The 22,993-nt window shown below is 60.9% G+C and overlaps 1 protein-coding gene across 1 annotated transcript; it reads left to right on the top strand.

Annotated features, from left to right (window-relative positions):
• The first annotated feature begins 3,134 nt into the window (after positions 1 to 3,134).
• On the top strand, positions 3,135 to 22,572 carry COL2A1 (collagen type II alpha 1 chain). Its single transcript, XM_004597849.2, has 54 exons — positions 3,135 to 3,534; positions 6,712 to 6,918; positions 7,877 to 7,893; positions 8,103 to 8,135; positions 8,227 to 8,259; positions 8,360 to 8,413; positions 8,554 to 8,664; positions 9,525 to 9,602; positions 9,990 to 10,034; positions 10,128 to 10,181; positions 10,319 to 10,372; positions 10,741 to 10,794; positions 11,039 to 11,092; positions 11,289 to 11,342; positions 11,481 to 11,525; positions 11,696 to 11,749; positions 12,590 to 12,634; positions 12,861 to 12,914; positions 13,546 to 13,644; positions 13,941 to 13,985; positions 14,065 to 14,163; positions 14,248 to 14,301; positions 14,461 to 14,568; positions 14,726 to 14,779; positions 14,861 to 14,959; positions 15,045 to 15,098; positions 15,321 to 15,419; positions 15,739 to 15,792; positions 15,956 to 16,009; positions 16,192 to 16,245; positions 16,362 to 16,415; positions 16,524 to 16,568; positions 16,684 to 16,782; positions 16,916 to 17,023; positions 17,232 to 17,285; positions 17,464 to 17,517; positions 17,688 to 17,741; positions 17,835 to 17,888; positions 18,180 to 18,287; positions 18,431 to 18,484; positions 18,579 to 18,632; positions 19,014 to 19,175; positions 19,260 to 19,367; positions 19,480 to 19,587; positions 19,680 to 19,733; positions 19,830 to 19,937; positions 20,030 to 20,083; positions 20,207 to 20,314; positions 20,469 to 20,522; positions 20,743 to 20,850; positions 21,004 to 21,292; positions 21,416 to 21,603; positions 21,734 to 21,976; positions 22,098 to 22,572. Exons 1-54 carry the CDS (start codon positions 3,450 to 3,452, stop codon positions 22,242 to 22,244), a joined length of 4,473 nt encoding a protein of 1,490 aa, XP_004597906.2. The 5' UTR covers positions 3,135 to 3,449; the 3' UTR covers positions 22,245 to 22,572.
• Positions 22,573 to 22,993: the final 421 nt, after the last annotated feature.

The raw sequence follows: 22,993 nt of genomic DNA, 5'->3' as shown, positions 1-22,993 counted from the left end.
AATGAGACTTATGGAGAGGAAGAGAAAGGAAGCTTTCTTCTTCACAGTCCACCTTCAATTAGTTTTCCCAATGAGGCTGTGTCTAACTCAGCCTAAATTTAATATCACCATAAAGGACAGAAATATAGTGAAATGGCTGTTTTGTCCGCTCTACACAGAATGATCTTTTACCATGCTGATGGGACAGGGGATAGACACATGGTATGTGTTTAGCTCCTGCTGTTTTGCCTGCTGGAATTGGTCGTGGAAGTGAGCATGAGGCCTCCTAGGACACAGCCGTGACTGCAGAGGGCTCAACTCCCACCACTCCCTGACACAGGTGTGATGCAGGCTTCCCGTGTTGAGCAAAAGAATGCTGACTTTCAGTATGTTTCATGGAGATCCTTAAAAAAAAAAAGATTCATTTGTGTGAAAGAATTGCAGAGAACACAGAAGGGCAAGAGAGCGAGGGGTATCTTCCATTTGCTGGTTCACTTTCCAAATGGCAGTAGAGCCAGGCAGGGTCAGAATCCCATTTGGGTCTGCCATGTGGGTGGTTTCCCCGGACACATTAGCAGGGAGCCGGCCTGGGAGTGGAATGGTGAGGACTGCAGCTGTCCTCCAAGGGCTGCAGTGTCGTAGGCCCCGGCAGGCCTTCTGGGAGGGAAGAGTTTCCCAATCTTCTCCAAGAGTCTGTGCTGACCCTGATGAGTAATTGGGGTCCTCATGAGCCTTGGGGGGCACAGTTGCCCTGGTAAACTGGAACCACGGATGCCTGCAGGACTGCGGGCCCCCCACCCTGCACTGCCGCTTCATACTGTCACTCTTGCTGCTGTGTGTGGTGAGGTGGCGAAGCCGGGGGACAGCCACACACCTCAGAGCTGCCAATCATGGTTGTCTGAGAGGCGTCCCCCCTGGCCTCAGCAAGGTGACTGGACACATGTACTCCAACTTAATAATTTTTTTTTCTTCTTTGGCTACATTTAGGTTCAGTTCCAGTTGAGCTGCAAATTAGAGGCTTTAAAGTTTTAGTTGTTTGGGCTCATGGATGAGCAAAATAGTAGTATTGACTGATGTGAAGTTTGCTCTAGAATTTAAGTAATTTCCAGTTTGTTTTGGCTTTGCCAATTTAAATTTCTAATGTGATTTTGTGTTTGTCGTCCTCCTCCTCTCTGGAGGCCCAAGTACAGGGCTGGTACGTGCATCTGCAATAGGCGTGCAGGGGTGCAGTGGCACTTGGGCGTGGATTCACCGGCGGGCCACTTCACTGCCTGCTGAGCTAGAGTGGGCTGAAAAAGACTTCAATTTTTTTTAATGCATTGTAGTGTTTTCTCATAATCTCTTTTTCCTGTTGAACTTTTTTAAAAAAAAGATTTATCTTATTTTTTATTTGAAAGGCAGATTTATGGAGACAGGCAGAGAGAGATTTTGCATCCCCAAATGGCCTCAAACAACTAGAGCTTAGCGAGTCTGAAACCTAGAACCTCCTCCTCTGGGTCTCCCACGTGGGTGCAGGGGCCCAGGGACTTCAGTCATCCTCCGTTGCTTTCCTAGGTTGTATGCAGGCAGCTTGTTGAAAGTGAAGCAGCTGGGATATGAACTAGTACCCATATGGGATGCGGGTGCCACAGGTAGAGGCACAGTCTGCCATGCCATAGTACTGGCCCCTTTTGTTGAATTGTTATGACCTCCTGTATTTAGTGTCAACCACCCAAACATCTCCCTAGGCATCAGAAAGCAAATGAGCTTTTATGCAGTGCTGACCAAGGTGCTTCTGCGTACTCCAGTCCCAAGCAGGACCAGGGCCACCAGTGAGGGAAGAGCAGTGAACGCAAGGGGAGAATGAACTTCAGGCGCAGCTTGCTATGGCAGGGGACACTGTGTGCTGCAGGTGCTCGGTTACTGAGGGAAAATGGGACACACAGCCCCTGCCCCTGGGAGGCACAGGATCCTGCAGACCCAGAACAGCTTTCTGCCAGAGGTCACTGGGCTCTGGTGGAGGGTGGGTGCGGAGGGCCACGACTGCAGAGGCAGCTGCTGTCTGCCCAGGGAGGCCTGGGTGGCACAGGCAGCCCATTCCAGGAAAGCACACTTAGGGCGTGCAGCCCCCGCAGCCGGCTGCTGCAGGGCAGTGCGGCCAGGTCAGACCCACTTCTAAGTTTCCTTTCACAGGAAGCTCCTCTCACTGGGAAGGAAGGTGTGGGGACTCCTCCATGCTGTCACAGGAGACCCCGGAAGGTGAGCAAAGGGCCCAGTGGCGCCAGCACGGCAGCTGTGCACGTAAGGGTGCAAGGGGGCCTCCCAGGGAAGGTTAAGCTAGTCGGGAAGCCCAGGCCCGGCCGACCGACTTGGGCACTGTGCTTCTCCCCCTCCCAGAACTCTGTCCAGCTGGAGCGACCTCTTGGCTCCTTGGCCAGGTCGTGGCAGTGACCAACTGTCCCTGGTCAGAGCCGCAACGCCCCGCGAGCAGCGCCCACTCCCCCCGGACGGGCGGAGGCCGGCCAGGAGGAGCAGACAGCACGTCTGAGCCCGCAGAGAGTCAGCCCCCAACCAGCCCGCCGCTTCCTCAGCCCCTCCCCCACATCTTGACACAGGTTCTCTGTGTGCCATGCGCCCTACCCTCCCGCCCCGCTCCGGCCAGCGTCCCCTCCGCTTAGGAAGGGACCCTTTCGTCGCCGGGCTGCGCTGGGTCCGTCGCCCTGGCCTTCCAGGTGGGGGTCCTGGCCAGGTGCACCCAGAAGGGCTAGCAAACAGGTCGGGGTGACCTCCTCGCCAACCGGCCTGCCGGTCTTCGAGACGTGGGACCTCAGAGCACGACGAGAGCAACCCCACCACTCTCCCGGCGCCCGGTGCGGTGGCCGCCTTCCCCCACGGCTGCCTCTCCTCCATCGCCGGTCCTTCGCGTCCTCAGCCTGGGGCTCTGCCCTCTTCAAACACCCCCTCCCCGTTGCTCCGGCAGAACTCCGAGGAGAGGGGCTGAGCCCCACCTTCCCGCCAGCTGTCGGGGGTGGGGGGCAGCGCCGCAGCGCGCGCGCGCGTGTGTGTGTGTGTGTGTGTTGGGGGGTGTCAGGGACCTCCGTGCCCGCCCCGCCCGATCAGGCCACTTGGCACCCTAGGGGTGGTGGGCGGGACTAGTGGGCTCGCAAGGAGGGGGCCAACCCGGCAGGTGCGGGCTCCTGCAGGCCTGGCCGGCACGGCTCCGGGGGCGGGGTCTCAGGTTACAGGCCGGCGGGGGGCCGTGGGGCGGCCCGCGGTTTGGGCGAGTGCGCCAGCCTCTCGAGGGGCCGGCGCATATAACGGGCGCTGCAGGACCAGAGTCGCAGAGCGCCACTGGGCTGCCGGGACTCCCGCTTTCTCCTGCTGCTCCCAGGCCTCCTGCATGAGGGCGCGGTAGAGACCCGGACCCGTGCCGAGCCTCTGCCGCCTCGCTGCGCTCCGCCGGCCCGGCTCTCCAGGCCCCGCGGAGAGCCATGATCCGCCTCGGGGCTCCCCAGACCCTGGTGCTACTGACGCTGCTCCTCGCCGCTGCCCTTCGGTGTCAGGGCCGGGATGCCCGTAAGTCGCCCGCCGCCCCCTGCCCGCGTTCCTCCGTGCGCCCTCCTCCCGGCCGTGCCTCTCGGGAGCTCGCAAGTCCCGGGGCGCGGCTCGTGAAGGCATGGCACTGAAACTGCGGTGCAGGAAGTACTGCGCTGGTCGAGCTGGGTCGGGAGCGAGGGGTCCCTGTGCCCTTCGTGCGTCAGAGGCGTTTACAGGTCGCGGCGCACGAAGGAATTTTGAGCTCGCCCAGTGCTGAGTTGGAGAGGTTTGCGCTCAGGCGTCAACGCGCCCTTTCCCTTCAGCTTGGATAATTGGGCGCACAAGCGTACAGCCCGCCTCGCCAGCGCCAAGTTCCAACTGTAACCTAAGTGAGAGCGCGCTCATGCCAAAGGGCTGACCTCGAGGCTGCCCGGGAATCTGAGGATTCAGAGGGAGAACTGGCGCCCCGACACTGCGGGGTGAAACCGGAGGCCGCAAAGAAACGCAGCAGAGAGGCTCTCATCCCTAGGTTCCCTCCCGGCCACTGAGGCGCCGTTCATCCGCAGCTGTGCGCCTTCCCTTTAGAGAACGGTGCGCGGAGGTACCGGGAGGGTTCCAACCAGACAGCTGTGGAAGAGCTCGGGTAGTGCCCCCATCCCCCCACCGTTTCTCCCGAGGTACTACAATGAGTTACTTTTCGAAGTTCAGGGACGCGGAGACAGGCGGGGGTTGGGGGGTGGGAGGGAGGTAGACAGAGACTGAGAGACGGAGAAAGAAGCTGCTTGGAGGGACAAAGAAACACAGAAGGCTTATGAGCGCGGCGGCCACTTCACAGCCTGGTCCCCTCGCCTTCCCGCCTGGGATCACGTTCAGGACAAACGCAGCCTGGAAAGTGTATTAGGAGAAGAGGCGCCCCCCCCCCCCCACGTGTTTGGCACATTTCCTAGGCCAGGATTCCAACCCCATCTGCGTGTGTTACTGATTTAAATCAGTCGCAGGTGGAACTTTCCAGGGGACATCGAAGTCCCTTTGTCGACGACGTTTGGTGTGCTGCCGAAATGGTTTGGGATGCGGAGGACTTGCACTGAGTTAGCGCAGCTTACTGCGGCTCCGAGGGTCGGGAGTGGCTCGGGTCGCCCTGCAGGACGCAGAGGACCTTTAGGGGGAACGCTGAGAGTCTGCTTGGGCTGATTATTTTTGTCCTAACTTTCCAAGCACACACCCAATGAAGCTGGAAGGAGCTGGGCGCTCATTCTAAAACAAGCCTCCAGCCCTCTATTTGGAACCCGAGGGGTTCACATAGCGCGCACGGAGATGGTCTACGTGTCGTTAAAGAATTCCACAGGTTCTTGGGCTCCCACTTTCGTGTGGCCCCTCATCCCCGAGTGGACGGGCACTTCCTCCACTCCCTGCCGACGGGATGTGGCGCGGGGGAGGCTCGCGCAGTGTGAACATCGCGCAGGTCAGGCACCCAGAGCCCCGCCCCGTCCGGCTCCCCGCCTTCCCCAAGTTTGGCCGCGGCAGCTTTGACCCACATCTTATCTAGCCGCCCTCGCCTCCGAGCGTGCCCGGCTGAGAGGCCTCAATCTCCCTTTGTGCAACTGCTGGCGGCTTAAGAGGTTGGCAGAGATGGCTTCCAGATGGGGCCGTGATGCTGACCGTGTTTACTCAACTGGGTTCCTCGCGCAGACCCGTGAATCGGGCTCTGTGTGCGCTCCAGAAAAGCCCCATTCATGAGAGGCTAGGCCCGGTAGGCGCCAGGGACCCCTACCGCTCCCACAAAGCCCTCCTTCCTACTACCTACCCCCGCCCCCGCCCGTCGCCCTGCGCCCCGGCCCCGCGCGGCGCGGCGCGGCGGCAGCAAAGCCAACAGTTCCCCGAAAGAGCTGTTTTTTAAGTGGTGGCCACAAAGAGTCACTTGTGCGTCCTCGGGAGCCCGGGAACCGGATCGGGCGCTTGGCTGCGTCTGCGCGGCGGCCGGCGGCGGTGACCGCGCGAGGCTCCTCTGTCCACACCCAGGATCCGGTTACTGGCTGGCTCCTTTCTGGGGCGTTGAGTCCATTTTGTGCTCTGCCCCTGTCTGGGAGAGCCGAGCCAGAGCCTCCACCGTCACTCAGTCTGTTGCCCTAATCCCAGTCTTCAACCTACCTTCAGCGCGGCCCGGCAGATCCCCCGCTGCCTAGCTCCCAGGGTCGCCTTGGCTAGGGCATGCACGGGGTCCTGCCCTCCTCCACGCACGTCCAGCCTTCATCCACACCTCCAGCTTTTTCAGCACCGCAGTCCCGCTACTCCGGAACACCCCCCTCCCTCCGGGATCTCCCCGCCAGAATCTGGCGCGCCTGCTGGAAGTGTTTTTCCCCCTGCTGAAAACAAAGAGGAACGCACGTCTAGGATTGTCACTTTCCTGGAGGAGCAGGAGCAGGCTCGTGCCTTCCCCTCCCCGCCCCCCCGCCCCTGACTTGTTGCTCCTTTGCTTTATTCAGCCCTGGCTGCCATCGAGGCTTGGGGATTTGACGAGAAAAACAGCGCCCGAGATCCGCAGCACGTGGTGCGGGCGCTGCGCGGCGCAGCTCTCAGCGCAGGTTTCTTCCCAGCGCGAATTCCAGAGGGCAGCGCTGTGGGAGGGATCTGTTCTCCGCTTCGGCCTCGCATTCTTGGCGGGGGCAGGCCTAGGAGGCACTAACAGCCTCCTGACGCCAGAGCAAGGAGCTGGCTCTGGACTTGTCTCCAGGGCGCACACGCGCAGTAACCAGGCGCTGCCCCTGGCTCAAGCTGTCCTAACCCTAACCCGGGTTTAGAGACTGACCTTCGCTGCCCCAAGCCCGCATTACGCCTTGGCTGCTGGTCCTTCCTACCTCGGAATTTCAGCTGTCATTTGTTGGGACAGAAAACCCTTCTCTGCCACAGGCTGAGGTCTCCCGGCTTTCTCTGCCTGTCCTGCGCACAGCCTCAGTTCTGAAAAGAACTCCAGCTCCTTGTCCCACCCCCGCCCCGCTCGGAGGAGGCAGGGAGACAGGGCTGCCCTTCACCTTGCAGGGGAGGGGCTGGGGCGCTGACTTTTCTTGGTGCTGAGGCGTAGCATGAAAACTAGTGTGGCTTCTGGCCTCCTCCAGCGTCTGCAAGATGTTGACTACCCTCTCTCTTTTTCTCTCTCTCCCCCTGGCTCCCATCCCTCCCGCCCTGGGCCTGTGCCCCCGCCCCCTCCCCTCGGTCCAGAGGAGGGCGGCGGCTGTGTGCAGGAGGGGCAGAGGTATAATGATAAGGATGTGTGGAAGCCGGAGCCGTGCCGCATCTGTGTCTGTGACACGGGGACCGTCCTGTGTGACGACATAATCTGTGAAGACGCCAAGGACTGCCTGAGCCCCGAGATCCCCTTCGGAGAGTGCTGCCCCATCTGCCCCACCGACCTCGCCCCCGCCAGTGGTTGTAATTTATTTATCTCCTATTCCACATAAATAAATTACCTGCGTCTGCCCATGGATCATGGGCATTCTGCCGTGGTGATCCATGGGCTGGCGTGACTGGGGCGGGAGGGAAGGGTCACTTCTCACGGACACAGAGAGGGTCCCACCCTGACCCCACCCAGCACCTCCAGAAATTGGAAGCACTCTGTCTGGCATCACCTCTGCAAGCCTCCTGAGCTGCTCAGCGTGGCCAAGGCGTGTGCTAGTGTCCCGCAGGTGCCCACATCTAACCTCCTGTCTCTCTGGGCGGCTGCTTCCCAAGAGACCCTCCTTGGGCACAGCCAGGGCAGCAGCTGATTGTGGCTTTGAGCTCCCTCAGAAGAGGTAGGGTCCAGGGTCCTCTGGGGCACTGGCCTGCAGCAGTAGAGGGTGGCTAAGGTGTCACATGCTGAGTTCCCACAAGGACGTGAGAAGTCGCCTTTCCTGGGTCTTCACCTGCACTGGTCCCCTTCATGGTGTCCGTAATAGGTGAAGAGTCCATGCCCACAGGGCTTGCTGCCTCTGGGGGCCTGGGGTCATTGACCCGGGGTTCCAGTGCTTGCTTTGAGAAGCGCCAGCACTAGCTGAAGCCCTCTTGGTCCTGCGTGTGCCTAGAGGGCAGGAGACAGGAGAGGAGTTCCGGCTGCTTGCTCATTTGCTCTCCCCTCCCCAGGGCTGATGGTCTTGGGCTCTGTGGTTCCCTCTTCCTCCGCATGTCTGCTTCCTGGATAGCCAAGCTTGGGGTGCCACTCTTGCTCATTGGTCCTCTGTCACCCCAGGCCCTCTCACCCTTCCCAGGGGCATAGCAGAAAGACTAGGAGCTGCCTCCTTCCTCCATAGCATCCTGACTTTGACCCCTACAGCTTGTTTGAGTGACAAGAGTTGTTCTTCACCATTACACAAATCTTATCTTCTCTCTCTGTCTTTCCTCCCTGCAGGGCAACCAGGACCAAAGGTAAGGGCTTCTGTTTGCTCCTCCACTGGCCCTGCCTGTCCCCTCCTGTCTTCTCCTCTATTCCCCTCCTTGTTGGAAGTCTGACTCTGCTGACCTGGCCTAACTGGTAACCTCAGGAACTGCCTGTTTCTGGGGCCTCTGCTTTGTGATGGCTGCTGGGGGTGGGGTATGCCAGCTGAACTTCACCCTGTGAATGCTTCCTGTTTCAGGGGCAGAAGGGAGAACCCGGAGATATCAAGGATGTGAGTACCAGCCTGACCCACACACTGCACCTGCTGCTCTAGAGGGCATCTCCCGACTCTCCCCTAACTGCTCATCCTTGTTTTCTTACAGATTGTAGGACCTAAAGGACCCCCTGGACCTCAGGTAGCAGAGGGAGGAGCTCCTCCCCCACCATCACCCCGCTTCTGATTGCAGCCCTGTAGGGCTGGACTTGCTGTCCCCTCACCTCCTTCTCTACCTTTAGGGACCTGCAGGTGAGCAGGGACCCAGAGGCGATCGTGGCGACAAAGGTGAAAAGGTGAGTTGAGAGCTGTTGCCGGACCCCTGAGAGCTCCCTAGGCCCCCCACCTGCCAAACTACCTCTGCAGCAGCAGCCAGGGCAGAGGTGGCTCTCAAAGAAATACCACTTCACATGGGTGCTCTTCTCTTTCTCCCAAGGGTCCCCCTGGACCGCGTGGCCGAGATGGAGAACCTGGAACCCCTGGGAACCCAGGGCCCCCCGGCCCTCCTGGTCGCCCTGGCCCCCCTGGCCCCCTTGGTCTTGGTGGAGTAAGTATCCTTGCTTCCCTTCTTCTCTCAGGTTGTCCCTCCAGATGTGTGTCTTCCAAATTGCTGTCTGCACCCACTTGGCTGGCCATACCCCGGGGCTGCAGGAGAGTGTCCGCGGCCCCTAGGCCAGTGGTCCACAAAGGCACACCCTGGACATGAGGTTGTGAGGCCCAGAGCCTCCTCTTCCATGCACTGGGACCTCCTGCCCCAGGGCTGTGTGTGTGGTGGGCTCTTGAGTTGCAGGGGTGGGGGAGGCTGTGTGCGCACTTGTGTTTCCCTGGAAGAAGAATGACTCTGTCCTTGGAAGATGCTTATGCTTGGTCATGGCCAAGTCCATGCCAAGCAACTGTCCATTGTTGTGAAAGAACCCCACAGAATGAAGGTGTATGGCTATGGCTGCCTAGGAGTCATGCCACACCCTGGCCCAGGCTGTGCAGGTACACCATTTTTCCCAGCTGCTGAGACTTGAAAGAGCTTGTGGGTATGGCAACATATCCCCTGCTACCTCAGTGGACGGCTGCTGTCAGTGATTGCTCACTGGGTGGCAGCATCTCAGGGAGCAGCGAATGCCTCCAATGGGGATTTCTCAGAACATGTGAAGTCACGGCTGTGATATTATAGGACACACAGGACATTTCAGGATGCACAGTGCAAGCAGCGGCTACCATGACTGTCAACACTGGATCTTCCAGGCAGTGATTTAGCTGCCAAGCTGCGTTTCAGGCCTGCTTGGTGACTGTGACCAGGGTTTGGTGGGTGTGAACTGAGCAGAGCCCTTCTGTCCAGATGTAGCTGCTTCTCCGGGCAGGGATGGGGTGCCCAGGCCCTGAGCTGCTTCACAGTGGGGGATTTGTTTTCAGAACTTTGCTGCCCAGATGGCTGGAGGTTTTGATGAGAAGGCTGGAGGCGCCCAGATGGGAGTGATGCAAGGCCCCATGGTAAGCAAAGAGCCTGTGAGGTCTCTGTGGCCAGCATGCCAGCGGGGCCCTGTACCAAGCACACCCTTGCCCGAGGCAGTTGTGCCACCTGCCCTTTAATCAGCCCAGGGCTCTTTGCTGTGTTGAGGGGTGGGGAGTGTGTGCTGGACAGGGCAAAAGAAGGTGCAGGGCCAGAGTCAATAGAGGCTGACCCTAGCACATGCACAGGAGCCCTCAGCCATGCAGGCAGGCTTGCCTAGCCTGTGCTACGTGAAATGAAGATGCCAGTAGAGAACAAAGTAGAACCAACTTCTCTGTCCCTGAAAACCACCTGCTTTATGGGTACCGCCACCCCCGGAGCCTGCTGGAAGGCCTTGGCCCACAAGCCTTGCGTTTCTCTCATTGCAGGGTCCCATGGGACCTCGAGGACCACCTGGACCTGCCGGTGCCCCTGTACGTACCAATGTGTTCCTCGGGCAGGGAGGGGTGGCCCGTGTGCTGGTGGCATGCTCTGAAGTCAGCATGATGTCTTTCCTTGGTTCTTAGGGACCTCAAGGATTCCAAGGCAACCCCGGCGAGCCTGGAGAGCCTGGTGTCTCTGTGAGTGACTCCAGCCCCCACCCCCACCCTGGGAGCCTTGAAAACCCCCACCCCCAGAGATGCACACATCGCTGGCCACGGCAGCCTGGCCAGCATTCACATCCTGCTCCCTCTGAAATTGTCTGCTGTGTCCACAGGGTCCCATGGGTCCTCGCGGCCCTCCCGGGCCCCCTGGCAAGCCTGGTGATGATGTGAGTAATTGAGGGGCATGGGAAAGTGGGCAAGTGGGCAAGTGACCAGTCCTGAGCCTCCAGCTGCTGCTGCATCCACCCCTACAAGGGTAGAGAAGCAGCAGGTAGGAGAGGGCAAGGGCCAAGCCAAAGTGGAGGAGCCAGCTAGCTTCTTCCCCGCTGTTTGGGAAGTGAGGAGGCTCAGCCCTAGGTGTCTGCTCACACTCAAGGGGCTAGGGAGGGCTGGGCTGGCCAGCAGAGGAGGGGGGGGAGCTCCCTAGGGCATACAGGAGAGCTGGTGCAGCTAGAGGAACAGCAGGGTGGGGGTCACAGCAACAGGTGGGCTGCTGGCAGGGCTTCCTGGTGCTGAGGCTCCTTTCCATCTCCAGGGGGAAGCTGGAAAACCTGGGAAATCTGGTGAAAGGGGTCCTCCTGGCCCTCAGGTAAGCCCTGCCCCCTGAAGCCTCCCTGCAAGGGAGGGGTCCCACAGAGCCATCCTGTCTACCCAGGTCACTGTAGGATGCAGTGGAACTCATGTTGGGGGGGGGTCACACTGGGACCTTCACTTAGGGTTCTGAAGGATCTGCATCTGCTTTGCCTGCACTGGGCAGGCATGGGAAGGAAGTGACAGGAAAGAAAACAGTCACTTCCATCCGCTGCTCTAATCACTTCCTCCCTGGGTTGCAGGGCGCTCGAGGTTTCCCAGGAACCCCAGGCCTTCCCGGAGTCAAAGGTCACAGAGTGAGTGTGGGCTGAGAAGAGCGGGGTCAGGGGTCACAGAGTGTAGGCTAGGAGGCATGGGGTGCATGGGGGTGTACAGTGTAGGCTGGGAGGCATGGGGTGTACAGTGTAGGCTGGGAAGTGTGGGGTGCATGGGGGGTTTATGCCTGCCCTGTCATGTTCCTGACGTGTGACCATGCTTTCTCATGTCCCACAGGGCTACCCAGGGCTGGATGGAGCCAAGGGAGAAGCTGGCGCTCCTGGCGTAAAGGTTAGTAGGAGAATGGTATGGGGAATAGACAGTGCCGGGGCAGACACTGGGGCCCCTGACCCCCGGAGCTGCAATTGGGCCATGTCCTTGGGATTTTGCTGTGGGCTGGCACACTGACAACGTGCCTGTCTTTTGCAGGGTGAGAGCGGTTCCCCCGGTGAGAACGGCTCTCCAGGCCCCATGGTGAGTGTGGCTCCCCCAACTTGATCCACACACCTCTCAGTGCCACCAGCAGCTGCCCACACACAGCATCCGGGCAAGGCCTGTGCAGCCCCTGGTCCTGGGAGGGCCAGTGGATCGACCTGCACAGCCTGCATGGAGCCTCATGCCTGGGCTGCCTGGTGTCCTTGCAGGGTCCCCGGGGCCTTCCTGGTGAGAGAGGACGGACTGGCCCTGCCGGCGCTGCGGTGAGTAGCTATTAATGCCTCCCTCAGCCCTCACCTCACCCCACTTCACTCCAGTGTGAGGCATGTAGGGTCTAGCTATGGACGCCTCCCTCAGCCCTCATCTCACCCCACTGCACACCAGTGTGAGACATGCAGGGCCTAGCACTCCTGGGCTTGCCTGCAGTTATGTGCCCTGTCTTCCCCAGTATGGACGAAGGCACTGAGGCACAGATAAGCTAGTAACATGCGTTAGAGCGCCCTGCACCCTCAGGCCCTGGTCAGCATGGAAAGGTGAGCTGAGAGCTAAGCAGTGGACCCAGGGGACCCGCTCCAGGATCCTGCAGCTGAACACATGATACATCTGCGAGTCACAAATCCTGTTAAGGCGCTGGAGCCTTCTGCTGGCTCAGGGTCTCGGTGGGGTGACAGGCAGGGAGAGAAGAGTGCTGGCCCCTGATGGGGCTCACAGCAGCATGTAAGTGGCTCTTGAAGCTGGGCATCACCTCAGGTATTGGCCAAGCCATGGCCTGGGTATCCTGCTGCCCCTGGCATCGTGGGTTGTCCAGAAGGACTGTGCCTCTGTGGCTGCTGTGTGTTCATGCAGCCCACCAGGCCTGTGCCACAACTCCGCCTTCACATTGAGGATCTGCATGTTACACATGTTACGCCTTCACATTGAGGATCTTCACATTGAGGATCTGCACATGAGGATGCTAACGAGTGACCCAGTGGTCAGAACCCTCTGAGCAGTGTGTGAGGGGAGCAAGGCCAGCAGACACCCATGTCCCATTTGGCCCTCCATGGGGGTGGTGGGGTGGCTGAGATGTGACTGGCACTCATGGGACTGTCCCTTTCTCACAGGGTGCTCGGGGCAACGACGGCCAGCCAGGTCCTGCTGGACCCCCGGTAAGTCCCTTTGGCCCCAGTAGGTGAATGGGCCACTTTGTGTTGACCACAGTGCAGCCCAGTGGGAGGAGGGAGGAAAGAGGTGTGGAGCCAGTCTGAGCAGACTCTGTCTGGAAGCTTCTGGAATGCTGGCCAATGGGAGTTTTCTCTAGAAACTGGCTGGTGGGAGAAAGCAGCACAAACGTGGATGGGTCAGGTGCTCACCTTTGTACCCTCCTCTCTACAGGGTCCTGTTGGTCCTGCTGGTGGTCCTGGCTTCCCTGGTGCTCCTGGGGCCAAGGTGTGTGTCCCTCCCTCACACCCTGCCATTTGAGGCCTCTCCCTGTCCCCTGCCCCAGAAGGAAAGCCCAAGAATACAGCAGAGACCCAGGTTTCCAGGGGCTGAGTCAGGGGCAGGGAGGCTGGGCACAATGTGCTTGTGGAATCCCCAAGGTGCCAAGGCAGCAGACACCTAGCCTGGGAATGAACTAGATGCCTCCGGTGTCACATCAGATGGCTGTGCCTCTCCTGGGGTTCCCATGGCAACCAGACAATGTCTGAGGCCCCAGGAGAGCCAGGTGAAGGGGACTCATTGTGAACAGGGGCAGCGGGAAGTAAGGAGCTCAACCCCAGGAAAAAGCGGTCCCAGCTGCAGAGCAACCGGAGCCTACTTGCCCTCATGCCATGTCGCAGCCATCCCTGGGCACCGACCATGGCCCGGAACCCAGTTGTCGGGGAACTCAGAGAGGAAGCCTAGGCAGTGTGGGTGTTGGCCTGGCCTATGCAGGTGATGCCTGACTGGGGGCATCCAAGGCCTCAGGTCCTTGCTCGCATGGGAAGCACGAGTCCCACAGCTCTCGGCCAGCTCTTGGGGCTATGTGTGGCCGCTTATGTGAGGCCTGAGCCTCCTCTCCCCTCATGCCTGCCTCCAGGGTGAAGCTGGCCCCACTGGTGCACGTGGCCCCGAAGGTGCTCAAGGTCCTCGTGGTGAACCTGGCAACCCTGGATCCCCTGGGCCTGCCGGGGCCTCTGTAAGTGTAGCATCTGCCTGTCCTGCAGGCCAGGGCCTGCGGCTTCAGCCCCATCTACTCTTCCTGTCCTAAAGGTCGGGGCCTGTGGCCTCGTCCCTGTCCACTCTGCCTGCCCAGAAGGTCGGGGCCTGTGGCCTCAGCCCTATCTACTCTGCCCCCACAGGCCTGTCTCTAGATGCAGCCCCCTCTGCCCACAGTACCCCCCAACTTACACTTATACACACGCAGCAGGGACATCCCAGAGATGCGTTGTGAACCCCATGTGTACCTGGTGATGGCCCCATCTCCTTTTTCAGGGCAACCCTGGAACAGATGGGATCCCCGGAGCCAAAGGGTCTGCTGTGAGTGCCTGCCCTGCCCACCCAGCCCCTTCCTGCCCATCTGGCCCCACTCTCCCTGACACTCCTCTGCTCTTTGCAGGGTGCTCCTGGCATCGCCGGTGCTCCCGGCTTCCCAGGGCCTCGTGGTCCTCCTGGTCCTCAAGGTGCAACTGGTCCCCTGGGCCCCAAAGGCCAAACGGTGAGAGCTGAGCCAGCCCCTTTTCTCTGCCTGGCATCTCCGGGTCCCACTCTGAGGCCCTGACCCTGCCTTGGTCTTTCTCAGGGTGAACCTGGTATTGCTGGCTTCAAAGGTGAACAAGGCCCCAAGGGAGAACCGGTGAGCATCTGCTCCAGGCCTGCGCCCACCCCCAACCCTCTCAGGCTGCACTGGGGTTGTGAATCCCAGCAGCCACTCTGTTGTCTACAGCGGATCCCCCATAATCCTCGAGCCCCCAGCTCTGAGATTCAGCCCATTCTCTCCTTTGCTTGTCCTCAGGGCCCTGCTGGTCCTCAGGGAGCCCCTGGTCCTGCAGGTGAAGAAGGCAAAAGAGGCGCTCGTGGGGAACCTGGCGGCGCTGGGCCTGTGGGCCCCCCGGGAGAAAGAGTGAGTGTGTGAGGGTGGACAGGGCCCTGGCGCCACCTGCCGGTGAGCGTCATCTGAACTCCTATCGGGTCCAGGAGGTCTCCTGTCAGCCCTCAGGCAGGTGCCTGGGGGCCCCAGCGAGCCGCTCTCACCACGTCCTCCTGCCCCCATTTCTTAGGGTGCTCCTGGCAACCGAGGTTTCCCAGGTCAGGACGGTCTAGCAGGGCCCAAGGTGAGTTGGTATTAGGGTGGCTATGCTTCCCTGCCTGCCTGGTCCACCATGCCCCCTGATCTCCTGTCTTATGTGGGTCAGGGAGCCCCTGGAGAGCGAGGGCCTAGTGGCCTGGCCGGCCCTAAAGGAGCCAACGGTGACCCCGGCCGCCCTGGAGAGCCTGGCCTTCCTGGAGCCCGGGTAAGACCCCCAGCAGCCCTGACACCTTCCCTATAGGCCCTCCTCCTTGGGTGGTCCTGACCCCCCTCTTTTCTCCTGAACAAAGGGTCTCACTGGACGCCCTGGTGATGCCGGTCCCCAAGGCAAAGTCGGTCCCTCGGTGAGTCTTGTGGCAGTTAGAAGTTGGGGGCAGGGAGGGCCAGTGCCACTGTGAGCTCCCCAGGCACATGGGTAGCCCCCTGATAAGTGAAACCCTGAGCCCAAGGGCACTATCATGGAGTGGGCTATGTGGTTTGTCTTGGGCACTGGACACTCCTGTGCCTGCTGCACTGTGCGTGGGCAGGTATGCTTGGGGCCTGTTCTGAAGGGGTCTCTCTTTCAGGGAGCTCCTGGCGAAGACGGTCGCCCTGGACCCCCAGGTCCTCAGGGGGCACGTGGGCAGCCTGGTGTCATGGGCTTCCCTGGCCCCAAAGGTGCTAATGTAAGTAGTAGCTCATTCCCTTCTGGCTACACAGTACTGTCAGTGGCTTTGTTCCTCTGGAGGGGGTGCTGGTTGCAGGCTGAAGAGACGGTGAAACGGGGTCCCTGTGCAACCTGGCCTCACTGCCCTCTGGTCTGGGTGAGATCTGGGCATACCGCAAGCCTGAGGAGCCTCATGCTGCGGTGTGTCAATGCGTGAGTGCATTTTGTGAGCACGTTTGTGCGTGTGTATGGGCAGTGCACAGCAGCTGCCGCCAGCAGCAGTTATGTGTGTCAGCTCCTCGGGCCAGGCCTCAGCTGCTCCATTTTTCTCCCTACAGGGTGAGCCTGGCAAAGCTGGCGAGAAGGGACTTCCTGGTGCTCCTGGCCTGAGAGTGAGTATCCTTCCCCTCGCCCTGCAGCGCCCCCCCCCCCATTCTGTGGGTCAGGCTCCTCTACTGAAACAGGGAGCAAAAGACGTGCTTTCTTTTGAAGCTGGGGGCCGGGGGGAGCTGCAGAGACATTCTTGTCACAACCTCACCTCTCTCCTTCCTCTAGGGTCTTCCTGGCAAAGATGGCGAGACAGGTGCTGCAGGACCCCCTGGCCCTGCTGTAAGTAGCTGCCTGTGGGCAGGGGCTTAGAGTCAGGGGGCACAAGGACCCAAGCCCAGCCAGTGTCAGAGCTGGCAGGCAAATCAGGCTGGGAGCCAGCACTCCCGAGCCATCCTGCCATCTCTGCAGGCCCATTTTGCTCTGGGAGCCCGGCTCCGCTCACCTGTTCTTTTCTTCTGCAGGGCCCTGCAGGAGAGCGTGGCGAGCAAGGAGCTCCTGGGCCTTCTGGATTCCAGGTAGGTGGTCTGTCCATCTGCTTGTCTCTCCAGGGACCCCACTACCCTACACCCCTGTTTCTGAGGCCACAGTAGGAAAGCCACTCCATGCTGACTCTTGCCTCTCTGCCCTTCAGGGACTTCCTGGCCCACCTGGTCCCCCAGGTGAAGGTGGAAAACCAGGTGACCAGGTGAGCACAGGGCTGTTTGGAGCTGGTGGTGGCAGGGGGCCCAGTGGGTGTTTAGAATCTGGGCTGGCATCCTTCATTCTCTCACACCTTTTCTCTCCTCTTTGCCAGGGTGTTCCAGGTGAAGCTGGTGCCCCCGGCCTCGTGGGTCCCAGGGTAGGTGTCCCTCAGGCCTGCGCTGTCCTCATGCCAGTCTTGGCCAGCGACACAGCCCACCTGTCCCCCTCCCCAACTCTGCACCTTGCCTTATCGTCCTTGGCCTTGGCTGCAGGGTGAACGCGGATTCCCGGGTGAACGTGGCTCTCCAGGTGCCCAGGGTCTTCAGGGTGCCCGCGGCCTCCCTGGTACCCCTGGAACAGATGGCCCCAAAGTGAGTGATGCTTGCAGGGGTCCCCAGGAAGGACAGGGTTGGGGAGTGGGAGATGGAGATGGAGACGGCAGAGGGCTGTGGGTCCCTGGGGAGGTACAGCCCACCACAGAGCCCTTCTTGCCTCCCACCCCAGGGAGCATCTGGTCCTGCTGGCCCCCCTGGAGCTCAAGGACCCCCAGGTCTCCAGGGGATGCCTGGTGAGAGAGGAGCAGCTGGCATCGCTGGACCCAAGGGAGACAGAGTGAGTGCCCAGTTTTTGTGCTTCCTGTCCCCACTCTCTGGCTTCCCAACGACTCCATCTCCAGGCACACAGAGACCCCAGAGCCCTGAAGTGACACCCTCCCCGCCCCTACTCCCCACCGTCAACACCAATCCAGCCCTCGGACCAGGTACTTTGAGCTGGCACAGACCCTGGCATCCCTCTGACACCCCGGCTTCCTCACTCACAGGGTGACGTTGGTGAGAAAGGTCCCGAGGGAGCTCCCGGAAAGGATGGTGGTCGAGTAAGTGGAGGGGAAGGGAGGAAAGCTGCAGAGCAGAGTGGGTGGGGATGTGGCAGGGTCTCTGGCCTGGTCTGCCTCAGCTGTGTGGCTGCAGGGACTTCCTGTCACGGCGGGCCAGGTAAGTGGGTGGGTCACTGGAAGGGTTCTCTGCCTTGCTCACGCTGCCCTCTCGACCCAGGGTTTGACTGGTCCCATCGGCCCACCGGGCCCCGCTGGTGCCAACGGTGAGAAGGTGAGTGGATGCCCTCTGCTGGCCTCTGGTCCCTAGGGGTTTAGGAGGTGGGCGCTGGTGGGGGTACTCTTAGGAGTGGGCTGTCAGGCACAGCAGAATCAGAACAGTCCCTCTGTGTACTGGCTCCCAGCAGCCCCCAGCTCACCTTGGCTCTCTACAACCCCACACAGGGAGAAGTCGGACCCCCTGGTCCTGCTGGAAGTGCAGGTGCTCGTGGCGCGCCGGTGAGTGTGTGAGCTACACAGGGAGTGGGCTGGGCTGGGCAGCTCCGAGCTCCTGAGAGCAGAGCTGAGCTTTCCTGGACCTTCCTCTCACAGGGTGAGCGTGGAGAGACTGGGCCCCCTGGACCTGCCGGATTTGCTGGACCACCCGTGAGTGTCCTCCCATCTTTGCTGCCTAACACTGAAGGGATGGGTCAGGGATCCTCCTGTTCCCCCTCATACTGCACACTAGGATGCCAAACCTGCTTCCGACCCTGAGCAAGCCCACACCCGCACATGCCCCTGCCCACACAAGCACACGCCCCTGCCCACACAAGCACACGTGTACACATGTGGCGGCTCATGCCTGCATACATGCAGGTGCTTGCCTGTGCGTGACCTGATGCCCCCAGAAGGCCTGGGACTCTCTGTTCCCTGCCTCAGTGTGCCTGTGGGTTCCAGGGTGCTGACGGCCAGCCTGGTGCCAAGGGAGAACAAGGAGAAGCTGGACAGAAAGGTGATGCTGGCGCCCCTGGCCCTCAGGGTCCCTCTGGAGCACCGGGGCCTCAGGTAGGTGCTCGCTGCTCCCACTGCTCCCTGGTGAGGGGGCCCAGTGTGCTTGGCTGAGAGAAGGGCTAGGGGACTCCAGGCTGGGTCAGAGCGGGGCTGTCCTGATCCTGGGCACTGCTCTCACTGTCCCCTTTTCCTCCTAGGGTCCTACTGGAGTGACTGGTCCTAAGGGGGCCCGTGGAGCCCAAGGCCCCCCGGTGAGTACAATGCTGTGGCTAGGGCCCCTTCTTCTGTTGCCCTCCCCTCCTCCACCACCTGGAAGCACTCAGGGATTCCCCTCTCCTCCGCCAGGGAGCCACCGGATTCCCTGGAGCTGCTGGCCGTGTCGGACCTCCCGGCTCCAATGTGAGTGACATCCTGGGTTGGGTCCCTCCTCACACCTGAGTGACAAGCAGGGAGCAGGCCCAGACCTGAGCTAGCCGCCACTCCTCTGCTTAGTGCTGCTTCTGGAAGGAGAAGCTAATGGAACACAGCGCCTCAAACCCAGGCACAATGGACAGTATGGGCTGCCAGGCACAGGCCCCTGAGCAGGCCCTGGAGTCCAGGATCTGACCAGGCACCGAGTCCAAATGTGGGGCAGTAAGAAATAGCAGAGGGAAAAACCCCCAGGCAGGGGCTGGAGAGGCCAGGTCAGCCACCCCCTCCCCATGTTCACGAGAGTAAGTCCAGCCTGTCCTAGGACTTAGGGCCAGCTCGGGGGGTCATTTTCTGCATTTGTTCCTCCAGGGAAACCCTGGGCCCCCTGGACCCCCCGGTCCTTCTGGAAAAGATGGCCCCAAAGGAGCTCGAGGAGACAGCGGTCCACAAGGCCGGGCCGGCGACCCTGGCCTCCAGGGTCCCGCTGGTCCCCCTGGCGAGAAGGGAGAGCCAGGAGATGATGGTGCCTCCGTGAGTCCCTTGCTGGGTGCCCAGGAACAGGGGCCGTGTAGCTGCCGGGAACAATGCTGAACCCTCCTCTGCCCTCCTTCATAGGGTGCCGATGGCCCCCCAGGTCCACAGGGTCTGGCCGGTCAGAGGGGCATTGTGGGTCTGCCCGGACAGCGTGGTGAGAGAGGATTCCCCGGCCTGCCTGGCCCATCGGTGAGTGTGTGTCCCACCCCTGCTGGGCTCCAGCACTGGTGGCTCTTGGCGGGGGTGGTCATGCCACAGTAGACGATGGTCAGCAACCCATGCCTCCTCCTGTGCCCTTCAGGGTGAGCCTGGCAAGCAGGGTGCACCTGGTGCATCTGGCGATCGTGGTCCCCCTGGCCCTGTGGGTCCTCCTGGCCTGACTGGTCCTGCAGGTGAACCCGGAAGAGAGGTGAGCACTGGGAGCTGCCCAGGAGGGACCCTAACTGCGTGGAGAGAGGAACAGAGCAGTGAGGGCTGGCGGCCTCTTGTCCCCTCATGCAGGGGAGCCCTGGTGCTGACGGTCCACCTGGCAGAGATGGTGCAGCTGGAGTCAAGGTGAGTTTGGGGTCCCTTTGTCCCTTCCAGGCCAGGAGGACATCTGTTCTTGCCTCTTCTGGAAACTTCTCTGAGTCTGCGACATGTCTTCTCTAGGGTGACCGTGGTGAGACTGGTGCTGTGGGTGCCCCTGGAGCCCCTGGACCCCCTGGCTCTCCTGGCCCGGCCGGCCCAACTGGCAAGCAGGGAGACCGAGGGGAAGCTGTGAGTCCCTGGGGTGCAGAAGCATTGGGAGCTTGGCTGGAGGCATGCTCAGCCCCAGCTTTCTCTGAGCTGCTCCCTCTGTTTCCTTGCAGGGTGCACAAGGTCCCATGGGTCCCTCAGGACCAGCTGGAGCCCGGGGCATCCCTGTGAGTGTCATGTGTCTGGGCCTGACCCGGCAGCGAGGCGCGTGGAAGGTGACGTGGTCTGTGGGACCAGTGTGCTACTGTCTAGCTCCACCCTGACCCTATCCATGTCTGTCTTGTTCCCAGGGCCCACAAGGCCCCCGAGGTGACAAGGGAGAGTCTGGAGAGCCTGGCGAGAGGGGGCTGAAGGGACACCGTGGCTTTACTGGCCTACAGGGCCTGCCTGGCCCTCCCGTGAGTGTCACCAGCTGTGTGGGCCCCTGGGGGAGCTGGCACAGCCTAGCCAGACGTTTCTAGGACTTGCTGGGGCTGCAGGGGTTGGGGTGGGGAGCACAGGCCCGTCCCCTCCTCCCTGCTCACCTCTGCTCTGCCATGTCCCCCTGCACAGGGTCCCTCTGGAGACCAAGGTGCTTCTGGTCCCGCTGGCCCTTCCGGCCCCAGGGTGAGTGAGCCCCTTCTTGGGGGACCCAGGTGTTCGCATGCACAGGGGAGGGAAACCCCCAGGCACTGGAAGTGTGGAGCCAGCACCCCAACCCTGCTGACCTGGGGAGATCAGGGAGGGCAACCTGAAACTCTCCTGTTAACTCCCAGTCTAGCATTCTAGGCAGGTCGGTGGAGTGGGGCTGGGGCAGCCGCTCTCACCACCTGCCTCTCTCCTGCAGGGTCCTCCTGGCCCTGTTGGTCCCTCAGGCAAAGATGGTGCCAATGGAATCCCTGGCCCCATTGGGCCTCCAGGTCCCCGTGGACGTTCAGGAGAAACCGGCCCCGCCGTAAGTGTCCTGGCCCCAGGAGGGGATTGTTGTGGGGCTCAGGGCCACTCCTGAGCACCTGGTGGTATAGGGAAACAGAAGAAGGGCCCTGGGGGGTGAGGAGCTGGGTGGCTTGGTCTTGGGCTCCCACTGACCTCCTGCTTCTTACCTCAGGGACCTCCTGGAAATCCCGGACCCCCCGGCCCTCCAGGACCCCCTGGCCCCGGCATCGACATGTCTGCCTTTGCTGGCCTAGGCCAGAGAGAGAAGGGCCCCGACCCCCTGCAGTACATGCGGGCAGACGAGGCGGCTGGAGCCCTGCGGCAGCATGATGCCGACGTGGACGCCACACTCAAGTCCCTCAACAACCAGATCGAGAGCCTCCGCAGCCCCGAGGGCTCGCGCAAGAACCCTGCACGCACCTGCCGAGACCTGCAGCTCTGCCATCCTGAGTGGAAGAGCGGTGAGCCACAGGCCCCGTGCCAAGCACCCCTTGCTTGCTGCCCCAGAGGCCAGCCTGCCCCTCTCTCAGGGATATGTGGCTGTGGCCATCTGAGTCCTGCTGAACACTGCCCATTCCCCACAGGTGACTACTGGATTGACCCCAACCAAGGCTGCACCTTGGACGCCATGAAAGTTTTCTGCAACATGGAGACCGGTGAGACCTGCGTCTACCCCAACCCGGCCTCTGTGCCCAAGAAGAACTGGTGGAGCACCAAGAGCCAGAAGCAGCAGCACGTGTGGTTTGGGGAGACCATCAACGGAGGCTTCCACGTGAGTCCCGCCCCTGTGTTCCTCTGGTTCTGTCCTGGTTTGGGGAAGAAGCTCTGCTTGGAGCTCCCTGGAGGTAGAACCATGCCTGTTTGCTGGTGGTGGCCTCAGCTTCCTGCTCTGCACCCTGCAGTTCAGCTACGGAGATAGCAGCCTGCCTCCCAACACCGCCAACGTCCAGATGACCTTCCTGCGCCTACTGTCTACTGAGGGCTCACAGAACATCACCTATCACTGTAAGAACAGCGTGGCCTACCTGGACGAAGCCAGTGGCAACCTTAAGAAGGCCCTGCTCCTGCAGGGTTCCAATGACGTGGAGATCCGGGCCGAGGGCAACAGCAGGTTCACCTACACTGTGCTGCAGGATGGCTGCACGGTGAGCTGGTCCCTGTGAGGCGTGGGCTCTGAGGGTCAGGGGTGGGGGTTCAGGGAGTAGCTTGGGACAGCCCTGCTGGGTCCTGAGACCCTGCCTGAGTGGCCTGCTGTCTTCTCCCTAGAAACACACTGGTAAGTGGGGCAAGACTGTCATCGAGTACCGATCCCAGAAGACCTCGCGCCTGCCCATCATGGACATCGCCCCCATGGACATTGGAGGGCCTGAGCAGGAGTTCGGCGTGGACATCGGGCCCGTCTGCTTCTTGTAAAGGCTGGACTCTGAGCAGTGGCGTTACTCAGCTCCCACAACAGTCGCTCCCGGACTCTGCACTGATGGCGGCGGCCCCACATCCACTCGACCCCCCACCCCAGAGACCTGAACTGGGCAGACTGCAACATAGAATCTGGGCGTTCTATTTATTTATTGTCCTCCTGTCGGACCCCCAGGGCCAGGCAGAGGCAGGAGACTAACTGGTGCGAGTCCAGCAGCCTAGAAGGAAGGCCCCACACGGGGCTGGGCGCAGGGGCCATGTGTCCTGCGCAATGGTGCTATTCCATGTCACACACCTCTGTATTTTTAAAACTTCAATTGATATTAAAAACAAAAAAATTGTTGGAAGGTATGCTCACTGTGTGTGCTTAGTTGTTTGGTGTTAAGAGCTCTATTGCAGCTGCCTTGGACATGCCCCCATGCCCAGCTCTCAGCTCAGCCGCCCAACACACTGACCAGGAGGTGCCCCAGAGGCTCTGGCCTCACTGCCGGGAGTCTGGGAGCACAGAGCTGGTCTGACTCCTATTTCCCACTGCCTGGGTCCACCCTGCCCTGGGACACCAGGACAGATGGTCTCCTGTTTCCTGAGGAGGTCCCAGGGCAAACTGAGTGAGCTGGGTGCTCTCCCAGGAGCTGATGAGCAGGGCGTCGAGGCCCATCTATGCAAGGCTGCGGCATCCTGGACTTTCAGAGGGAGGCTGCTGAGGCCGCTAAGCCACAGAGCAGCCTGCCTCAGCCTCAGCCTTC

This window comes from Ochotona princeps, chromosome 27 (genome assembly GCF_030435755.1).
Source record: "Ochotona princeps isolate mOchPri1 chromosome 27, mOchPri1.hap1, whole genome shotgun sequence".
NCBI classification, from domain to species: Eukaryota; Metazoa; Chordata; class Mammalia; order Lagomorpha; family Ochotonidae; genus Ochotona; species Ochotona princeps.
The sequence above is the reverse complement of the archived record's forward strand: the minus strand, read 5'-3'. Positions and strand labels throughout refer to the sequence as shown.